General features: G+C 37.2%; 1 protein-coding gene across 1 annotated transcript; it reads right to left on the reverse strand.

The window, feature by feature from the left end:
- Positions 1 to 363: 363 nt before the first annotated feature.
- LOC139725818 (disintegrin and metalloproteinase domain-containing protein 10-like) lies at positions 364 to 20768 on the reverse strand. The gene is made up of 14 exons (XM_071636900.1): positions 20498 to 20768; positions 15033 to 15171; positions 14292 to 14416; positions 13342 to 13616; positions 10817 to 10920; positions 9757 to 9880; positions 8293 to 8476; positions 6571 to 6725; positions 5910 to 6090; positions 5331 to 5496; positions 4501 to 4687; positions 3518 to 3611; positions 2820 to 3043; positions 364 to 1049 (listed from the first exon to the last, which is right to left on the reverse strand). Exons 1-14 carry the CDS (start codon positions 20568 to 20570, stop codon positions 795 to 797), a joined length of 2286 nt encoding a protein of 761 aa, XP_071493001.1. The 5' UTR covers positions 20571 to 20768; the 3' UTR covers positions 364 to 794.
- Between the last annotated feature and the right edge of the window lie 1576 nt (positions 20769 to 22344).

Below are 22344 nucleotides of genomic sequence, written 5' to 3' on the forward strand. Positions count from 1 at the left end.
CTAAATACAGCTGCCTGCCACTACTAATTTCCATACCAGATATATTGAGTAAAACCTCTTTTAATATTTTCCAGTGCTGTAATCTATTACTGTAATAATTCTATTCAATAACAAAGATTATGAGTATAAATAAGTACTTTGAGTTTACACAACTTTAAATAAATTCCATGTCACAGATTATTTTGCCTCAAAATGTTAAGAGAATTCAATCATCACCAAACCAACGTGCCTTGAATACAGAAGAAGGCTTAGATTACTACAATCATGTCAATATACAAGTGAAATCACTTTGGTGACTGAGAAGCAGTGATGTCATCACCCACAAACGTCCACATTCACACAAGTTTGCCATCCAGTATAATCACAGACTGCACTCCAGGTTCTTTAACACTTATCCTCATGATAGCTTTTGCTAGATGTGGCTCATCTTGTACACACATATATAACCACTGTGCAATGTATACAAGCAGACATTACAATGCGATTTGGTAAATACAAGTGAGTCATTGATTATCTTTGGTTTATAATTATTCCTGGCATAGGAGGAATTGGCAAACGGGGCACAGAGTGGTCAGCATGGATCATAGATTACTGTCTTCCTTTGTGCTTCTCAGCAAACATCATGCGATGAAATATTTCCATTTTGAATTTATGAAGGACCAAGATAGTGGAACTTGCTTGGATGTAACAGGTGGATTTACATGACTCCAGGTATGAGTGATAGGATGCATCATTGTATCTCTTGCCCGGATCCAACTCCCAACTCCCTTCATCTCACTAGCCATAATACCACCTTAAAATGGAGTAGCCCTGTTCTCCGTGACGTGGTCGGGGTGCGACTCGATGGGTGGGGGATGCATTCCCGGCGCCATGCTGCCACGGTAACGCTTGCGCTGGAGCTTGACGTAGACGCTGGAGCGGTTCTTGAAGCGCTCCAACTCCTGGTCCCAGGGGTTGTCGGTCGGGATGACACGGGTGCAGAGGATGACAGTTAGAACCATGAGGACCACAATAGCTATGGCGATGATAAGGACCACATACCAGTAGACCTGGAGTAGAAGACAACAGTGATGGGGAGGAGGGGGAGGCAAGATACATCATGAAGGTTGAGCTAAACTTTAATCTTATATCACAACAAGAGACCCGGGGGTCACGTGCTCATCACACCTGAGTATCACAAGTTCACCTTCCCTGCATTCTTGCATACTCTTACCTGAGAACATTGGAAACTTATGGTGGGGATAGCTTTGAGAATGGGGGCATGGTGTCCATTTACATATTCCATCACATTGGTAAAAATACCTGCCAAGTACACTGTACTTTATAGAACGTTGCATTATGCAGCTTGGGAAAAAAAGACTTAAAGCCCTATCACTTTTGATTAGAACTAGAGAAAAATATTATTTAATATTCATTAATTTAGGAGGTTTGGACCCCCTGGGGCCCCCAATGAAAGCATGGTGCCCATGCATTCAAACACTTTCAGATCTTATCCCTATGGGAATGCTACTTGACACAGTTTGGTGAAAATCCATTATGTTGTTTTCAGAAAGAAGATGAAAATTTAGGCCCGCATTTGGACCCCCCCCCCCCCCCCCCCATCCCATCCCGCTTCCTTGGGTCCCAAGGGGGTGGGCACCCTGATCTCCCATGAATAAACTTGAAACAACAGTCATCAATATACTGACTCATTGTATTAACTTAGCTCAATCACTTCCAGTTCCAGAGAAAATCTGTAAAGATTCCTTATAGGAGGGGGGGGGGGGGGCATGGTGCCCATTAGAATCGAGATTCTATCCCCCTAGGGATGCTACCTGCCAAGTTTGGTGAAAATTAGTGATAGGGTTTTCAAGAAAAAGATGAAAATTTACAATTTTGGTCCAAATTTAGGCCCCCTGGGGCACCCCAGGTGGGGCATGGTGCCCATTTGATGGGAATGAGATTCTTTCCCCCTAGGGATGCTACCTGCCAACTTTGGTGAAAATTCATAATGGCGTTTCAAGAAAAAGATGAAAATGTACAATTTGGGCCCCATTAGGAACCCTCCCCACCCCCCATCCCCTGGGTCCCAAGGGGGGCACCCCTGATTCCGCCATGAACAAACTTGAAACTACAGTCATCAATGTAATAATTCATAGTATCAACTTAGCTCTATCACTTCTGGTTCTAGAGAACAAGATTTTTTAAGATTCCTTAATTTTGGGGGGTTTGGGGCCCCTCTGGGGGGCCCCCCAGGTGGGGTATGGTGCCCACTTGAACAAATTGAGATCCTATCCCCCTAGGGATGCTACCTGCCAAGTTTGGTGAAAATCGGTCAAGGGGTTCTCAAGAAGAAGATGAAAATGTAAAAGTTTACGCACGATGGACGACGGACGACACACGACGGACGAAGAGCGATCGCAATAGTTCACTTGAGCCTTTGGCTCAGGTGAGCTAAAAATGCCATCTCAGCTAAGTTAATTCTGGTGGAAATAAGCAAACATTATGCTCTTCCCAAGGTCAAAAGAAGTCAAGTATAATACATCAGGGTTGAACTTATTTATCCTTAGATTACAGCATACCATTTAACAACAAAGTGTATAATATAAATGTTGCATATATTGCCACATTTACAGTGATACTCTACTCTCAACAAGCTGAGGTATAAAAGTAGTTCCTCTTCTCTTTTAACCACATACCTTCAGGTTTACCTTTTATCTTGTCTAATATTTCCATTCCTGCTACTTTTTTTTTACAAAGATCACTGCTAACTATGTGCACTTTAGAGCTGAATGGTCAAAATCTGAAATGACCCTTGGGATGACCCTCGGGTGACTTACCGTGATCCACTCTGCGATGGCATCGGTCAGCTGTGGTTCATCACTGTAGAAGAATTTACGGATGATTCTGGCCAGAGGTCCATCCTCGTTAGCCAGTCTGCACTCATTGAAACCATCACAGTATCCCATGAAGTCATTGCAGGGGCTACCGGGGTCCATCATCAGGGGTGTGGACTGGCCTGGGGGCAGGCCAAGGCGGTAGGAGCTCAAACACAACCCAGTCCCTTTAAAGGAGGGGGGAGGAGGAAGAGAGAGATGGCAGATAACTTCATGAACTTTGTTCATCAATATCAGGTGTAACAGGGCGCATGTGTGGGTGTGTAAAGTATGTCTGGGTCATGGATAGATTTCACTCAAAGTGATGGAAAATAAACATGAATGAGTGAATGAAAATTATGGTAAAGGGAACTGTGCATTTCTTTTACTCATTAATATCAATCATTGTCAGTCATAAATTAAATGAAGATCAAGCATACAGTTTTTTTTCACTGGTCTTCATTTGTGCACTCAATCAGTGTTGTGCACGCTTATCAGGGATGTTATTGATGCAAAATGTTTCATGCTGACAGAATCCTTTATATTTGTCAATAAAGTTGTCAACCTTACAAACTTTCATCATGATTGTGAATGAAGACAGGTGAACTATGGTGTGCATACCAAATCAATAGCACTCATTCACTGAGAGAAGAATGACTTACTTGCATCTTTGCAGCACAAGTCACAAAACTCGACCTCATCAGTACACTGGCACTCCACACGCTCCTGAAGGAAACACACCGACTTACTGCACTCCTGTAAAAATTATCAGATATGTTACCAGGAAGACATAAGTTATAATTTATCACATATTGTAAAGCCAGAAACATTTGCAGCAAGCAACTTTAGCAACTCACCTCTAGCAGTCAAGGCATGCACTTTACCTTTGTGAATCTTAACTCCTCACAAAATTTGGGAAAGTTTCATGAACATGAAATTCTTTGTAATTTACATTACTGTAAAAGCTGCTATTTTCATGAGGGATTTATTTTGTAAATTTTGTGAATATAACAACACATGAAATTATCATGAATGGACAGGTATTAGTGCACTTGGTGTCAAATCGCAAAAATAACATCTCGTGAAAATGTCTTTGACTGTCTCACTCACAAAAATATCTGTATGTAAAAATAACAGCTTTTACAGCTAGTATACAGTATGAGAAGATGGTAGAAGTTTTACCTTTTTTTCCAGACTTCAAACATACCAAGGAATGATGTTGTTTAAATTTGATTTTTACTTATCAAAACTGGTCTTCTGACACATTCTTTTATCTTAAATTTTCAGAGACAAGACAAGTCAGGGATTTAAATGAGTTTGAGATATTAGATGATGACAGCAACTGAATATGGATTCAACACTGACAAATACCCTAGCAAATCATATTCACTTGAATCTTTGGGTATTCTAGTCATTACTAAACTTAAATTGTCGCATCACCGCGTTATTTCACACATTTTTATTTATTTATTTATCTTTTTATTCATATGTCAATTCTACAGCAAAAATAAAAAGTTACTGCATGCACATGGAGACTACTGTTTACCTCTAGTCCTCCCTGGACCACCATCCTGAAATTCTTTCTGGGATTGTATGTTCATGCTACCAATGGGACTGAAAGACTTAAGATTCTTGCTCCACTTACCCCACCATCACACAGCTTCCTACCCCCATCGCAGGGCGTCAGGTCTGCCCTAGGGGTGGGGATGGGACACTCTACGGAGGAGCCAGAGCACTGGGCGGCACCATGGCACTCATCCATGGCTTCACACTGGTATGAACTCGGCTGATAGTTGCAAGTTTCGCTGTTACAGCATGGCCCCTGGGATGGACTGTGAATCAAGAAATCAATTTTCAATCATTAATTCCCTTTTCTGTTATTTCATTAATATCAGAGACATTATTTAGAACTGGTAATTCGGCAAAGATTGTTCATTCACCTGATGTCACAGAAATACACACAAGCCACTTCATTGACTAAGCAACAAAAACTATTATGCCTGCCTGCATAAATTCTTTCAATTCTTTTATTCCCATCCAGTGGGACATTGTCAATGTCTCTTTACTATGAGCACACAACTAACAAAATCCCTGGACTCATGAATTGATGAAAAAATGCTGGTCATCTATATAAACACAAATGTTGACTATTATTTAGTCAGAACTACAAAAAATTGATCATCCTTAAAACAGGGTCACATGGTAGGGTATTGACAGGCACCATGAGTCAAGGAGAGTCTCTTTTACATGTGGTTAGTCATGTGGGGACCAGGGAAGTTAGTCCATGCATGGTTACTTTCTTAAAGTTACTGAAACTTCCCCATCTCAATCTCAATTCTTATTGGATTGGAGTTGCCCCTAATGAGGTAAAATACCAAAAAAGACTCCCTGAACAGTGAGAGCGGGGTTTGACAAGTAACACAGGTTGCCATGAAAGGGGCAAGAGATTTGCTCTAATTCCCGATCGAAACTAACCTGCATTGAGCACTAACAGCTGAGTTCAGTCTGCAGGCACTGCTGATGGTGTGATCGGCATTCTGTGCCACACAGCATCGGTCCGTACACTCCTCCTCATATCCACAGTCACATTCCTCCCCATCCTCCAAGATACCATTACCACAGAATGTGATGTCAGACATGGCTGTATGGATAGACACAACACAGAGGCAGCTTTTAATACACATTACAAGGAAAACATTGAACACTGTATGAATATTGCTTAAACATGTAAATGAGAGTAATACATCATTGTTTCATTAAAGTACATCTAACTTAACAATAAAACAAGAAAAACATAATTTGGTCAAGTATCATTACTTTTGTATATTGAGATGCAAATTACTGCAAAGTTAAAGAATATCTTTTTCAATCATCTTGGCTATCTTGCATAAAAAGATGCAATGAAACATATTAACGTAAAATGAAAACCCAAATGTACATCATGTATCAGCCAATCAAAATTGAGTATTCAGAGAAAATGTTTGATTTTTGAATTAAATTTGATCTCAACTATTATGCAGCAGGCCACGATGAAGAGATATAACCCAAACTTACACTTGAAGCAGTTTGACTTGCTGAACCCACTGAAGACCGAGGCCAGAGTGTTAGTGATTGATGTGATGCTACAGCTGGAGAAGCGGTCATTGTTGATGCGATCCCCAGAGGAGGAGTGGGAGAACATGAGATAGTTACCAATGTCACCCCCAGGGGAACAGGTTGTTGTCACTGGGTCATGCTGTTTAGGGTGGGGTCATGTAAGAGAAAAAGATGTAAGATACGGGCCTTATTTGAATGAGACTTACATGTACCTATCTGAAATTGAAACAATGAATTAGAAAGGAAAAGCACTACCATTAATTTACCTGCAATGCTGCAACATTAATTGAAAGATTCAACGGTTTCGGGGGGGGGGGGGGGGGGGTTATCAACTTAACATATAACACCTTCGGCAACCACTGGAAAAAGATATATGTTCATGCCACACTGACACAGTTTTACATTTTGAATTAAATCAAAGGAAAATACACACATATGAAAGTGAATAACATCTCCTGGATATATCAGAAAAAAGAAATTTAAAGTACAACTGTTGTTTACCATCCAGCCATTTTGATATTGAAATATACTTTAAATTTGTTCCATTGACAAACATTCACACTGGAAGTCAATCATTCAAGTCGTTGACTGCGTATTTCAAGGTCGTAGCAGATCTCACCTGGGAACCAAAACTGTGGCCAAGTTCATGGGCAAAGGTGAGGTGAGACACGAGTGATGGGACGTCAGACTCGTAGTTATTTGTCGTCACGATGCCAGTATTGAGTGTCTGGCCATTGGATGTTTGTTTGTCACAAATGCCCCCATTGCTGTTCCCTGGAAGAAAAAGAGAAATTTGACAATTTTCTATTCCAACAGTAGCCAGCATGTGCCGAGGCATGTGATCTTATTCATGCTCATAGATACGCTTAGTTGTCAAACACAGATAAAGTACATTTTTTTTAAATTACTAACTATGTACGATGTACATACTGCGATATTCTAAATTGTTTATTTTCATGCAAGTCAAACATCATCTATGAAATTAAATGCACTATTTATTATCTCTGCGGTTGAAGATCACAGATTTTTTGCTTGAAAGGTGATAATATATTTCTTTCTTACTATATCTGTGTGATTCTCAATCACAAATTCATGAAAATGTCTTGCATGTCACAATTCTGAAAATATTACATTCTCCGAAATATATGTCATATACAATATAATGCCACTTGTATATCCTGAAATCAACACTGTGAAATTGACATTCATACAACTTACATACTTCCAAATCATTGCAGGTTCTTAGCCTATAAGATTCTCTCCATCAAGCTCCCTTTCATCAACTTCAGTGTTTAAATCTCCAGTTTCTCATGATTAATTCACTTCACATATCTACTGATTTGCCATGTTCACCATGGATGAAAAGACATTTAACAATGAGAGAGATAGCATGTGTGTTTGTGTGTAAGAGATAAACAGATAGATAGAAATATAGATAAATATACAGATAGACAGACAGATAGATAGACAGATAGATAGATAGATGGATAGACAAAGAGATAGATAGATAGATAGATAAGTAGATAGATAGATGGATAGATAGATAGATAAATAGATAAGTAGATAGATAGATGGATAGATAGATAGACAGATAGACAGACAGATAGATAGACAGATAGATAAATAGATAGGTAGATAGATAGACAGATAGACAGATAGATAGATAGATAGGTAGATAGATAGAGATAGATAGGTAGATAGATAGACAGACAGACAGACAGACAGATAAACAGACAGACAGATAGATAGAGAGGTGGTGATAGAGTGTGTGTGTGTGTGTGTGTGTGTGTATGTGTGTGTGTATGTGTGTACAATTGTCAGAGAGAGCATAGAATATCCTATTCCTGTGCCTCTTTAAATTCATTTCTACTGAAGCTGACTTACAGTGGTTAAAGGAAGCTAAAACCCAAAGAGAAATGTGGATTGAGTGAAAGCAGCAACATTAGTAGAACACATCAGCAAAAGTTTGAGGAAAATCAGACAATCGATGCAAAAGTTATGATTCTTTTAAGTTTTTGTGCTGGAACCACTGGATGAGGAGACTACTTGAGTTTATGGCATCATGTGTGGACAACAATTACAAAGAAAATATAAAGAAAATCAAGCATGATTTCATTTTTTTAGCATAATGAAAGAGCACTTGACTAATTGCTTTCAAAATGCAGGGGGAATAATTACTACCCTTAACATATGTCAGTATCAAGTTGATGGAATGTGTAATTTTCATAAAAAATTGATTTTATTTTTTTTGTGGGATTCCCTTTAAGAGACTTGGCTGTCACACATTCCAGTACATTAAAACTGTTCATTTACTCTACACTGTATTCCTGTCACCACTCACTGTTGGATGACGCAATCCAAGCCAGTCCCAAGATTCCGTTGGCAAAGTCTCTGTTGGCAAATGTGTATGAGAGACAGTATGCATTGAAGTTTCCTGTTGATGCCAGGTCAAGGAACTTTTCCACTCCAATATATTCGTTGCTGAATGGATAGCCGACAAGCCCGATGTCTTCCTCTGTCCAAACCTTTGAGAGGGCATCAAGGAGACAGGAGTGAAAAGAATTGATAAATAAAATCAAAGACTTAGAGTCTTTCTTAACTACTACCAGATGAGAAGAACATCTGCATCAATATAGAGTGTCCTCAAATAGATGATGAATATTATATTGGCTCACTAACACACTAAAAACCTTAATATGTACAGCACATCAATGTAAAGGTTGCTTGTGAAAATCACTAGGCTTGCGCAACATAAGAACTAAAACCCGCAGAGTAGATTCTTTCAAATTAACAAATACAGTAACACATTCTTAGCAATGAATACTCCAGTACTTTAAAGTGGATTGAAACAACTTGTACACTAGGTTCACAGAGAAAAAGTAGCCGTTTATTAGGAAATATTAGTAAATTCTGTATAAATTTCTTATCAAGTTCTTTGCTAAAAAAATGGCTGTAAATGCAATTCACCTTAGACTACTATTTTCTAAAAGGACTGTACAGATATAAAATTCCCTCTGCAATATTAACAAAGAAGGACCAGGGAAACATTCTTCCTTTCTTGCTTTGTAACATTTGTAATACGTAGTAGACATCATCATTAATAAACACGTCAGCTTGGTAAATATAGAGCATAGAGACCAGTGTTACCAAGATGATTGATTGACATGTCAAGTTTTGTTAAAGGGTCATGGGTGGAGTGAATGCAGAAATACTAACAGAACATATCGGTCAAGTTTGAGGAAAATCAAAAAAATTGAGCAATACATTTTTGAACTTCCAGTGCCCCCATTACTGGATGAAAAGACTACAACAGTTTGCACTGTAACTGCAGGACAATGCTATAAGAAAATGAATTCCACAACAGTTGTTTTTCTTTTTTTTTCTTTGAAATGAAACGTATAAATTCACTTGACATATTACTGACATATGTTAAGGGCAGCATCATTCCCCTTGCTTTCTGAGAGAGGTAAGTCAAGTGTTCTTGAATTATGCTGGAAAAATGAAAACATGTCAAATTTTCTTGGTTTTCTTAATATTGTTATATTCATACATATACTATTTTTGCATCCGACAATGTCAGCACCAAAAATTTACAAATTCAAAACTTTGGAATGGAATGTCCAATTTTCCTCACACTTCTGTTCTTCTAATATTGCTGCATTCACAGGTACAATCTACACAGTCATTACAATATATATTTGGGTATCATTCCCCTTAAACAATCAGAATATGATTTTGTTAGTCTTCTTAGTGTGTCAGTTAAGATATTTTCTGTTCCTAGATTATCACAAGCAACTTTGCTTACCCTCATTCTCTCCACACTGAATGAAATGTTCCTGAAATCACCAAAGTCTGTGTTGCTGTAGATAAAGCTAGCTGCCTGGACATGCTGACCAATCTGAGTGACCACGGCCTGAATTGACCCATACCTGGGGACAGTAAGATATATTACCAAAATACATGTAAATGTCTTGGTTACTTCCAGCAATTATTTGACAGAGAGACACTATCAAAATAATAAGCAAAGCATTCACTTTTACCGAATGCTAAAATTTGCGTCAAATCAAATACATACATATATATATATAAATATATATATATATTTTTTTCTAATGTAATTTACCTATCCCATTGATATTGTTATCTAGTTTTCTTATTAAGAATTACAATACAATTATTTCAGCACTGCCAATTATTTAACCAGATCTTTATTAAGGAATATCAGTGATCACAGCACAGCTAGAACTGAGCAGTGAGCAAACAATCCTACCTCTCCACATCTTACTAAACACAAAACATTTACCTATTGGGCAATGGCAAAGTGTGAAGCTAAAAAAAAAAAAATAGGAGGAGGCTGGCAGAGTACAGGGTGTCACCATACTGTTGGGCAGTACCGGTATGACAATGTCAGTTTAAGACCAGAAAGGCATGCCAGCATACATTACAGACACAATGGAATGTATTGTGGATGCAAATATTGATTTATCTCTTTCCATTCTCCTCTACACTCCCGTACGTCTCCCTGCCTTTTCCATTTTCTGCTGGGTATATCATCTCATCCACTTCTCACTCAGAAATCCTCTCTACTGCCGTGTTCTATCTCTCTTCATCTGGTCATATCTCTTGGATGCTCCTTTTCCCTCTTGTCTGAATGTCTGTCCATCTGTCTACATGTCCAGGGAAAGAAATGCCTGAGACCAGAGTCCATCATCTTGCCTGTCCGGATGGCAACAGGAGCCATGAATAGATTGCTTCTCTCTTTCCCTCTCTCTCTAATTGTCCCCTTCTCTTTGTCTGTCTGTTTGCCTGTCCATCTGTCTGTCGATCTGTCTCTCTTGCTCATAAAACTCTCACAGAGTACTCACCTTCGGTAAAAAGTATGATCTGTTTGAATGTAAAGGGAACATGTCTGGGCATCCTGATCAACCTGACGCTTGCTCCGATGAGGTTCACCTGTCGTCTCTGAGGCCTAGATAAAAAATTAAGTAACGAAAATAATAATTTCAATGAAAATGAAGATATAAATACTAATAATAATATCATAACAACAATGACACTGAAAGCAAGAGAATAATTATGTAGAGGGGTGAATATGTGCTATGACAGATTTTTATCCATTCTTATCCTCTGTACAAATGTACAGTATTTGTAAGATAGCAACTGCTGATTTACATTTTAACAAACGTGTCTTAAATTGGAACCAGCCAGAATTTTGAACCTGCCATCCACTGACAGGTTTAATTCTCACAGAATCCATATTTTCCAACATGGTTGTTAAATGTAGATCAGCAGTTGCACTCTTATAAATAGTTTCAATCTTAAAAATACATTTGTACTGTGCATTTTGTACAGAGGGTGAGAACTGATGAAAATCTGTCCTAACATATTAATAACATGGACATCAATTATCATTACCATGGTAGAAGTCTACCATTATCAGCATTGCTATATTTACATCAGCAGTAAGTATAATCATAATCAACTTAGTAACATATATTGTAACAATAGTATCTATAAAGTGCAATCATTTCCACCTTTGTAGTTATTCACAGTTCCTACATATTTATGTAAACACAATAAAGGTAGAATGTTGCTATGACATCTGGCATACCTCCGCTTTTCCTAACAGTACATTGAGCTTTTTTCAAAATAAGGAGAAAAAAAAGCAATGGAGTTAACAAACATTATCACACTTGACATTTGACACTATGGCAAAATCTTATCATTTCAACCAGACCTTTGACACTTTACCTTTGACCCCACGACCCAAAAGTTCCCATGAGAAGTAGTATCAGACAGTTTTACTTGTATATGTACTAAGTTTCATGAAAATACCTTAAGCCATATCTGAGATATGGAGAAAAGAGTGAAAATTTAGCAATTATATTTGACATTTAACACATGTTTACATCAAGAGAATGAAAATACCTTAAGGCATTGCAGAGATATTGGAGAAAATAGTGACATTCTGAGAAATAGACCTTGACCGCTGACCTTTGACCCTGAGCACACACAACCAAATGATGATAGGCACAGCTTTGTCCACTCAAATCATACATATGTCAAATTCTATTTGGATACCTCAATGGTTTCTGAAGTTACACTGTTCATAAAGTTGATCATGGACTGCCTTTCACACTTTTGTGGCAGAGGCACAAAAAACTAGGGAAGCACTCAAAGAGCGCAGCGCTCCGCCAAGCACGCAGCTCATTTCCTCCCATAAATGCATATTGAAAATCACCCAATTTCCCAATGATAAAGAACCCTCATGTTTACCTCATCTGCTTCCTGCTGCGCGGCGCCTCGAGCACGGCATGCGCTTTAGCGCGTATATGCAAACCACAAAGCGCGCAGCTTGAACTCCCAAGTTCATTGTCCCTATTTGCCAAAAGATAAAAATCCTTTAAAATTCACAAAAATTCCCAGATCACTACTCAAATTTAATTATCTCTTGATTGTGTCATTATCAACTTTTTCTGTAAATTTCATCCAAATCTGTTCACAACTTTTTGAGTTATTTTGCAAACAGACAAACAAATAAACAAACCAAGGCCAAAAAAACATAATCTCCTCGACTGAGGTAATAATCTTTACTAGGACAGGAAAACAAACAGTGATTACAGAACAAAGACAGAAATGATAGTGCCAAGTTGACAGCAAAAATGCTCTCGTTCTGTTGCTACAATTAAAGATGTATAATATCATACAAGGAAAATGTTGCTGCAACACGCAGTCTTTGAAATAACACACTATAAAGAACACCAGATTTTCAAAACAGAATGAAATTACTCATGAACTAGGGTATGTGTAAATGCATTCACCATTTGTGAATTGGTAAAAGTTTTCTACAGGATGAGTACATACGCTGATATGCTACCACCTATGTTAATAGATTAATGCCATTGTAGTATATGAGGTTGGTATCCTCTCTGGTCTCAAACATTCAATCATAACCTTCAAGGGACTGTACAGTAGTGGTTGACGTGAGGATTCAGGTTTCTAACATTTTTTGGTGAGATAATGAGAAACCTCTTATGAAATATGAAAGAGCATGTAATTTAAGAAGGATTCAACATTTAAATATGATGAAAATTGGCCTTGAAATGGCTGAGATATCCCAAAAAGTGATCATATTAAAATTGACAGGCCATCAGTTTTGTTATGATCCCTTTGTTTTACCTTGTTTTTAGATATCTCAGTCATTTCAAAACTGATTTTCATCGAATAAACTTTTGATTCCCCTTAGAATTATATGTTCTTTAACATTTCATATAGAGGTATCTAAATATCTCGCAAAATGTCACAAGCTGAATCCTCATCTCAACCAGCACTGTAGAGTCCCTTTCAGGGATGGCAAACAAACAAATAGACAAAAAATTAACACACTTACCTTCAAGCTCTCAAGTTTTGCCTCCATTCTCTTCTTGATTTCCCCCCTGACACCACAGCTTCCATCTCCACCAGTATCTCCTCTTCCTCCTTCTCCTCCTAGACTGGCTGGTAGGACCACATCCTCATCCCTGAAGATGACGGAGTGGAAGTCTGCATCCACCAGGTAGCGATTCGAAGGTTCCACGGAGTAGGACTGCTGCTTTGAAGGAAGGAGGATGCGACCTTCAAACTGACCTTCATTGACAGAGCCATGGCAGAAAGAATCCTCCTCTCCTACGGATTCAAAAAATGACAGATTTTGCTTCAGGTCCTTTTATCATCATCATTATTATACATAAAATATCACTGCTGTAGGGAACTGAAGGAGTATTGTCAACATTCTCAACATTTTAACGGTATCAAATAACTTCCTAGTTTGAAAACAAGATGATTATACTTGGTCTCAACTTGCAAATGTGTCCACAAGCTACACTAACATATCATATCAGATGTCCTCTGATGAGCAAATGTTGTTTTCTTGCTCTTTAGCTGACAACCACATTTTTTTTCCAGAAATAACATCATAGATGAGGAAGACATATGGCTTTTTAAAGCATAGTACACATGGAAACACGTGGAAACCATCACGTTTTATGAAATACATCACAGCATCGACATGTTACACAAATTGTACAACATCTGCAAGTGTGCCATACATTGTATACTCAAAACTTTTCAACAAGCAGTCTTGTGGTTACAACATACGGAGCTAGAGTATCAAAAGTAAACAGAGATATCTGATTACACATACAGGCTTTCCATGCTTAAGTATTCCAGTAAATCCTTATGTCATCAAATGTAATGACACCACTAATGAATCAAAATATAACACAATAATAAAAGGGAGAGAGAAATAACAGGAAATGAAACAGCCTCAGTGAGGAAGACAGAGATCTGTGAAGTACATACCGATGAGTTCACCGATGTACATTGGCAGGTCTGCAAAGCCATAGGGCACCTCCCCTTCTGAGGTAACCACTGTTAGCTCTCGCCCAAACGTTTCCGTGTCACGACGTAATCTCACATGGAAATCCCTGCGACCAGAAAAGCATGACAGGGAAAAGTTTTTAGACTAATATGGGTTCTCAACTAATTTATTTCTGTGCATGTGATGCCTGCATTATTCCTTGCTATCATATAACTGTGTTTATAAGGAAATGATAACATCATGCTAAATGTGCCTTTTCCCTTTCTCATGTTACACCTCCTTACTGGCCTCCTTACAGGCATATCGCTTACACGTAAAGCACATAGAATGACCATAAATTATGTATGTGCAGAAAAGCACTTGGAGATGGAAAAACACAACACACAAATTGCTGTGGCCAGAAGAAAGTGAGGATGGGAGAGCAATGGAGGACACAGTAAATGATGTTAAGTAAAGGTACTATAGCAATTATATTTTTAACCAGGGTCCAGACACTGTAATCTTATGACAATACGAAATTGTCGACCAATTTATCAACTGACCTCTGAAACAAATGAAATACAGGATCATAACTGCATGTTTATCTTCAACAAATTACTGTTCAAATTGCAATTACAACCAACTTTGAAGACTCATCTTGAATTATGCATGATATAATAATGAAAATAATGTGGATCAAGCCTGAAGAAGTAAAGGCTTTGAATGAAGTGAAGGGCATTTACCTTCCATGGGCACTAAACTTGATCTCCACTGCACCTTGTATCCCAGTTGACCTCGCCACTCTCCTGTGTTGCTGATGAACCTGGGTCCTATCGTAGTCCAAACCCTCATAGTGCCTTATATCATCTCGCAATTTTAATCCTTTAAAAAAAAAAAAGTTAAGTAAAGGTTATGAAATGAAGGTGCAACAGTAGCATGCAATCACAATGAGCAATCTTCATGCACGACAGAACACATAACAAAGCTAGCTGAGCTTTTGCACATGGACAATTATCCCACAGAATTCAATAGCAAACACCTTATTTGCTATGTATGCCACTAGAACATTCATTAATGCCCAAACTACATTGTATGCAGCTTGGGGGTGGTTTGAGTGTTTCTGTTTATGAGATACCAAGCCAGAACAAGATTATGACATTACTTTCCTACTTAATGAAAAGGAATCGAAAAGTTAGGGGATATTTTGGTCAGTGGTTTAGGTACAGGTAGTAAACTAATTTTGAATTTACAAATGTCAATGAAAACTATGACAACAATGTCAATGAGAAACTTATTCAGTGATTCAAGTAAATATAATGGTCTTCAAAATGTTTCATTCATGTGGAATAAAGTACAATGTATAATCTATTTTCTTCTGATTACAAAGGATTACTAGGAATCTACAGTGTAGCCTTCCAGAATCTAAATCTACAGAAGTCAAGCACAGTATAATTCTTTTAAACCAGATTTCTCCATCTTGGTATCTAAATAAGTGTGGATTTTTGTGCCTTTTCTGTCAAGAAACTAAGGAGTACTACTTTTGCTACTTTTTCTTTGTGATATGAGCCAAAATGATGGCGTTCTGCAAACATGGTAGTGATACAACATGTAATGTTTCTATCCTATCAAATCAGACCCAACATCAGAGTAATAGACTCTACCACACACACACACACACACACACACACACACACACACACACACACACACACACACAAACACCCCAAAACCAAAAACAAACTATGATGGGCATGACAATTTCCAGTCAAATAAACCAAATTGACAACTCCACACATTGACTTTTTTTTTTCTGATTTACTGTATAATGCACCCATGTAGCTGTACAATAATCTAACTTTTTAACTTCACGGTAGATTATCAGTCAACGAAATATTACACAAGTTTGGTTTTAATTTTCCCACTAAAAAGGTTTCCATGTGACAACTTGTAAATTCATAATCTAGAAAATAAGCTCAGTGCCTAGCAGAGTATTACATTTGACATCAGAGATGTTTCCCGAAGACGATCATTTCAAAAATCCATCTGGAAGATACCTGTTATGGATGAAATTCAAGGCTAAACACTAACCTTTTCCTTTTGGTGGCTCTAAAACGAAATTTGGCTTCCCAATCAGGCCACCAAAGCATATCTTTTCATTTTAAAAAAAATGGCCTGACATCTATTTCTAGTGGACCCAGGTCACTGAGCTACTGCTAATGTTGAGCCTTAGAGAAATTTAATAGTGGAAATACATGTAATAGTGCAACATATTCATTGTACTTGCAGTCACGTAAAAATGGGTCTAGGACAATTACCCCCAGGGCAATTACCCTGGCCCCTTCCCCTGACCTTAACCCAAATCCTAACCCAAATCCTAATCCTGAACCTAATCCTAACCCTAACCCAAACTCTAACCCTAAACCTAACCCTAATCTTTACTCTGACCTTATCACTAGCCAGTATTTAGCCTGGGGTAATTGCCCTCGCGGGGTAATTGCCCTGATACGGTACAAACACTTTTCATATCCCCATTGCTGTCAATAGTAATGATAAGAATGTATTTGTAACAAATTTGCATGATTATAATACTGATTTCAACAGTACAATAAAATCATATTCCATCTCATATTTACAGCTGTATGACATGTTCAAGAATATTTCCCCATTGGAAGATAAGATCGCACAACTACTGTACTATTAACAAAAAGTACAGTACAATCAACTGTGCGAGCCATGCTGAAGGTTTAATATTTGTTTTGCATGAGGGATGAATCACAAGCTCTTAATTCTAGTGTGTGACACAAACAATGTACCATGGAACATGCTATGTGTGCTGGGGTGGGGAATATTTACTCTAACAGATAGACATTGTTATCAAATTTCTAAGGCTTTTTTTATGAACAGTGATGTCTAAACCAGAATACTTAGAACTTGTGAAATGCTGCTCCACAGTTTAATTCACCATTATCAAAAGAATGTTGAATGTTTTACTAACTTTCTTATATAAATGATTCAAAAAAGACTTCAAACAATCTACCGTTTTTGCAACTGGAATCCTCTCTGCTTATCACATATAACTTGAACATAAAGAGGCATTGCACATGAACTGCAGACCCTTTTTTTTGTGGATAATTCTTTATTCGAATTTCGTTCAGTTTCATATCAGAAAGATCAGAAACGTTCACAGAACAAAAACAAGACGTCATACAAAACAGACTGCACTATACACAAACATAATACAAAATAACATCAACTTACAATATATAAGGACAAAATGCAGTAATTCCAATATTCTGCAAACAAATATCAAACTTACATTATAACTCTTTTAACAACAACAAAAAAAAAACAACGAAATCCGCTTTTTTTTTCCACACATATTCTTGTAAAAGCCCACAAAACTGGAACATCAGAGATAATTTGCTTTAAAAAAACAAACAAAACAAAACCGGGCATATTTCATTGCTTCTCAAAAAAAAAAGAGAGAAAAAAAAGAGGCCTCTTGCGAGAAAATATACACACATGCATACAGACACACCCACCTAACACCAACATGCCCCCCTTCCCCCTCCCTCCCCCCACCCTCCCCGTGCCTTCAGCCCTCAGGTTTAAATGTACACTTGAATAACTCTGCTGTGTAAGTTGCCATTTTATTTGTCATACAACTGTGTACAATAAAATACATCCTATTCATAATATGGACATGATGTGGAAGGTGGAAGCAATAAGGGAAAAAAAAAACGACAGCAACGTGATAGTAACTCGCGGATACGGCAAAATCAAGACAAAAAATAATCACGTATAATCATTGGTATACAACATATATTCCTACTTTGACAAATGCATTCCAACTGTTCCTCTTTTACTCGCTATATTATTTTCTTCTTCTTTACACATATTAAAATACTCCAAAAAATCATTAAACTTAGGTACCTTCCCTTCTGATCTCGCTAAATATAAAATGTGCTTAACCATCAATATCATTGTATTCCATCCACCCTTGTTGCATTGTACACACACACACACACACACACACACACACACACAATTTGTTATGAGGAAAATCTCAAATTTTACAAAGTGTGTTCATAATTCATAAATATAATTATTAGAAAATCAAGTATGAGTATGCTTAAAATGAATTCAAACCAATATCATTTTCTCATTCTTTTTCTTTTAGGCATACTTCAAGATTTAATTAATTTTACCGCTAAACCAGTCACAGTTTACAATGAAACACAGGTGTCAGTTTGTTTGCCCTTGAAGGAGGTTTAAGAGATGGAGTTCCAATTGGCTCTAAGTATTCAAACAGCTGCCATTTTTTTATTGATGCACAAAAGAATTCCACAGAGTGTGCATTTGTGCCCTTGATGATCAGGGTTCCATGCTGCCGTCTTTTGGAGCAATCTGAAGATTCATTTTAAACTCTAACATTATATCGTCTGTATTCTGCTTGTTTATTTGTCAAATAGAAGGAATGTTCTCTTAATGATAAAGCATATGAAACAAAAGTAAATCCCGTCCAATCCCGTGCAAAAATGTAAACCTGGGCTGTATGTCGTGAAAATATTTCATCTTTCCGATCGCTTCCGACAAATGAAACTGATATGGTATAATTTTTTAGTATAGTTCTTTATTCGTTTACATGTATATGTTAGATAAGTGTAAAGTCATGTAAAAACGAGTAATTTTGATTTTGATTTCATCAATTTTTGTACAATTTTTATTCGCACATCCCCGTGCCTGTACTATTAATGTGCCGCTTGTTTTCTAAGAAGGGACAGCGAAAAGCAATTAACATCAGAAACACATATCTTCCTTTGAGAGTGACGAGTCATGATGCAGTGCCACTTGAATCATATTGTCTTCCTATCTGTGAGGCAGCTCCAGTTTAGCACATACTTCAAATATTTCTGAGTGGCGGCATGAAACATGGGATCAAAGGGAATGAGACTGTTGTTACTCCATTTCTCAAACCTCCTTGGTTTACCCTGGTGCAGAAAATCTGAGTGCTGTGGCTGCATTTCACTAGTAGCATTAGAATGTTCAATGTAAATCTTTTTAGTTAATGTATAATGTTTCCCCTCGAGAAAAAAAAAAAGGTTTTGAAGGGAGGATATCAAATTTAAATTCAGAACAAATTAAAGAAGCAGAAGATTTTTTTTTTTTCCCTTGGGGGGGGGGGGGCAAATTTTGCCCTATGATATCTTGGCCATCGGTGGTACTACACGACAAAATTTGACATGTATTATCTACTGCTGTACCAGACTTATAATTACTGTTACAATTTTCAAATTATCAATTTCTAATTCTAATTAATCAATTTTGGTTTTTTTTTTTAAATTTTAGCTTGTTACACACATGAAGTACATACTGTATTAATGAAAAACACTGAGTCTAATTTTTGGTTCGTACATATATTTCAACATATCAAACAATCTGTAAAGCAAGCAAGCTCCCCATGATTCGACCATAACACTGTTCAAATTTCAACCACCTGTTGCATTTAGAAACATTTTTTTTTTTTTTTTTTTGTGCATGGTCTAACCTTGCTTGGGCATGGGACTCCAATGCCAATGGGAGGTTGAACCTTGCAGTCCTTGGTGCAGTTGCACTTACATCATAAAAACTTTAAAAAGCCTAATTTGTATGTATTTGTTTATTTGTTGCATTTGCAATTTGTTGTGCTACCGGAGCTACCGGTACCTTTTTTTTTTTACACTTTTGTTTTTTCTTCATTTTTTCTTTGGAACTAATTAGTTCACTGACAACATTTCTACCATATCAAAATATAAAATCAGCACAGAATAAAAAAATCATTCTTGTTTATCTTTTTTAAAAGACTTGGTAAGTTTAATAATAAACTTAACCTTTCACCATGTTCTACAACAATCTGATTTCTAGTAAGATCATTCTTATTATAGTAAAACAATATTATATGATAGCAAGCAACAACTACTAGTACTATCAGTTGACAACAACTAGAACTAGATCTAAGCATGAAGAATGCATCACAAAACGTCATTGATTAAATTTAGAGTTGAAACTCAACAGACAAATTAAGCTACACATGGGACTACACAATATGCTCCCCAGTTCCCTCCCACTTCGTTTATACACTTTCAATGTGAAAGTGGGGACGCCATTCACACCACTACACTGGTGCCAAACTGTTGTCAAAGAAAACCAAATTGAAGGTTTGACATACCTGAGGAATGTGATAGGAATAAGAGAAGAGATGACAGAGCAAGAGCGATGATCCTGGGTGTGTCCCAATCCATGTTTCTTCTGTGCTCTGCTGTCCAAATAATCCCGAATGATGATGATCTCCCAGCCCGGTACCTTTCCGCTGCAAAAATTTACGGTCTCTTGATTTGGGGTGTTCAATACCAGCGAAGGAGTGCGTTGAAATGCATTGGTATCGTAGGTGGTAGACATATGGGCGCCACGCTCCAACGCCCAACCTCATACACATACGAGGTGAGGACTACTTCTGCAGTATAAGCTTCTCTCGGAATTGGATTGTAAGTAACCACCAAAGCATGAAAGCCTATTGTAAGTCTGTTGACAACGCCCTAGGTTGAACGTTCAGTTCGTTTTTGACCCGCTCAAGTTGACGGACGAAGCATAGCTTTGATTAATGTCATTGATCATGTTTACGTTTAACTCCCCCTTTATCTTTATTTAATGTCTGTTTGTGAATATACATACGTGAATACATCATTTATGAGCAGAAGGAGAAGATGAGAGTCAGTATATCAGACGTTATTTTTCCTATCTTTTTTTTTTCTCGACCCCGTCATCTGTCTTGTAGACATCTCTTGATACAGGACAAGAGATAGAATTATAAGAATCAGAGTAGGCCTACATATGTTATTTCTTGCATATAGTGTAGAATGTATACATATAATATTATATATATGCATATATATATATATATATATATACACGTATATATATATATATATATGCTTACATGGACAACAAGAAAAACACGTAAACAATCAAAGTAGGTGCTTTGATAACAGCGATCTTTATTCAAACTTTAAAAACTGTAATAAATCAGTTTTTATCTCAAGAAAGCTGATCAGACAGACAGTATTTTCAGGACGTCCATATAATTCCTTCCATTGAGACTAATTCGCGGCGCACATAAACGCTTAGTACAAATTTCTCCTGATATAGCTTGCCCCAACTAATACCGTCACCAGCTTTGATATAAATACATAGCGATTTATTTATCAGAAACCTCATCCTTTGGTATCTTGAAATACCTTTTGTTTGACGGTATCACAGTTTCATGCATCATTTTATAACCGCTTCCTGTTAATAATGTTGCACAGTACGATAATTATTCATCAAGCACCACATTTTTCACGTTTTTTTCATCTTACTTTCTGCGCATTCACGAAAATGAGTGAGGTGACAGTGATGGTGCTTTGTTTTATCTGCGTAACAGTGATGGAACTACCAACCATCCATGAACTACTCTTTTCAAGATGCTTGAATGATATAAATTGGAGATTTCCGTTTAAAAGAAAACACAAACAAACAAATCTGATAACTATTAGTGTCACCGAGAAATTATTGGCTGCTAATCACCTGCCATGGACACCAAAGATACAGGAGGTGTGTGATGGAGTTATGACAATTAATACCTAGGTCTCGGGATGGGCATAATATCTTTTGACATGGTATTCCCCCTTCCCCCATTGTAAGATTAAGAAAATACTGTGAATTTTGAGTTTCATCATTTTCTTTACTTTTTTATTTCTGGATTACTCATACAAAACTTTCTTTCTTTATCGCAAACAAAAGAAATTATAACATCACACCTATCAAACAGTATTATTCTACAATTTGACAATCCGTATAATAACATTTACTTACATATTCATGCATCAGGTCGTGATAAGTTTTATAAAACTATAAAATCATATTATGTAGTATATGAATAAAAACCAAAACACTAAGGTAGAAAAAAAGTCATCAAAAATATGTGTGTATTTGTGCGTGCGAGTTAATATCTGTAATGTGTATTCATACATACTTCGA

This window comes from Diadema antillarum, unplaced genomic scaffold (genome assembly GCF_040938485.1).
Source record: "Diadema antillarum isolate AM-2024a unplaced genomic scaffold, OU_Dant_1.0 seq00000059_RagTag, whole genome shotgun sequence".
In the NCBI taxonomy this organism is placed as follows: Eukaryota; Metazoa; Echinodermata; class Echinoidea; order Diadematoida; family Diadematidae; genus Diadema; species Diadema antillarum.

Excerpts from the sequence above, each read along its gene's own strand:
- LOC139725818 (XM_071636900.1), bottom strand. The coding sequence starts at position 20,570 with ATGGATTGGGACACACCCAGGATCATCGCTCTTGCTCTGTCATCTCTT. Across the intron at positions 9,881-10,816 it reads GATCATACTTTTTACCGAAG|GTATGGGTCAATTCAGGCCG; the intron begins GTGAGTACTCTG and ends TACTGTCCCCAG. Across the intron at positions 3,044-3,517 it reads CTTGTGCTGCAAAGATGCAA|GGACTGGGTTGTGTTTGAGC; the intron begins GTAAGTCATTCT and ends CCTCCTTTAAAG.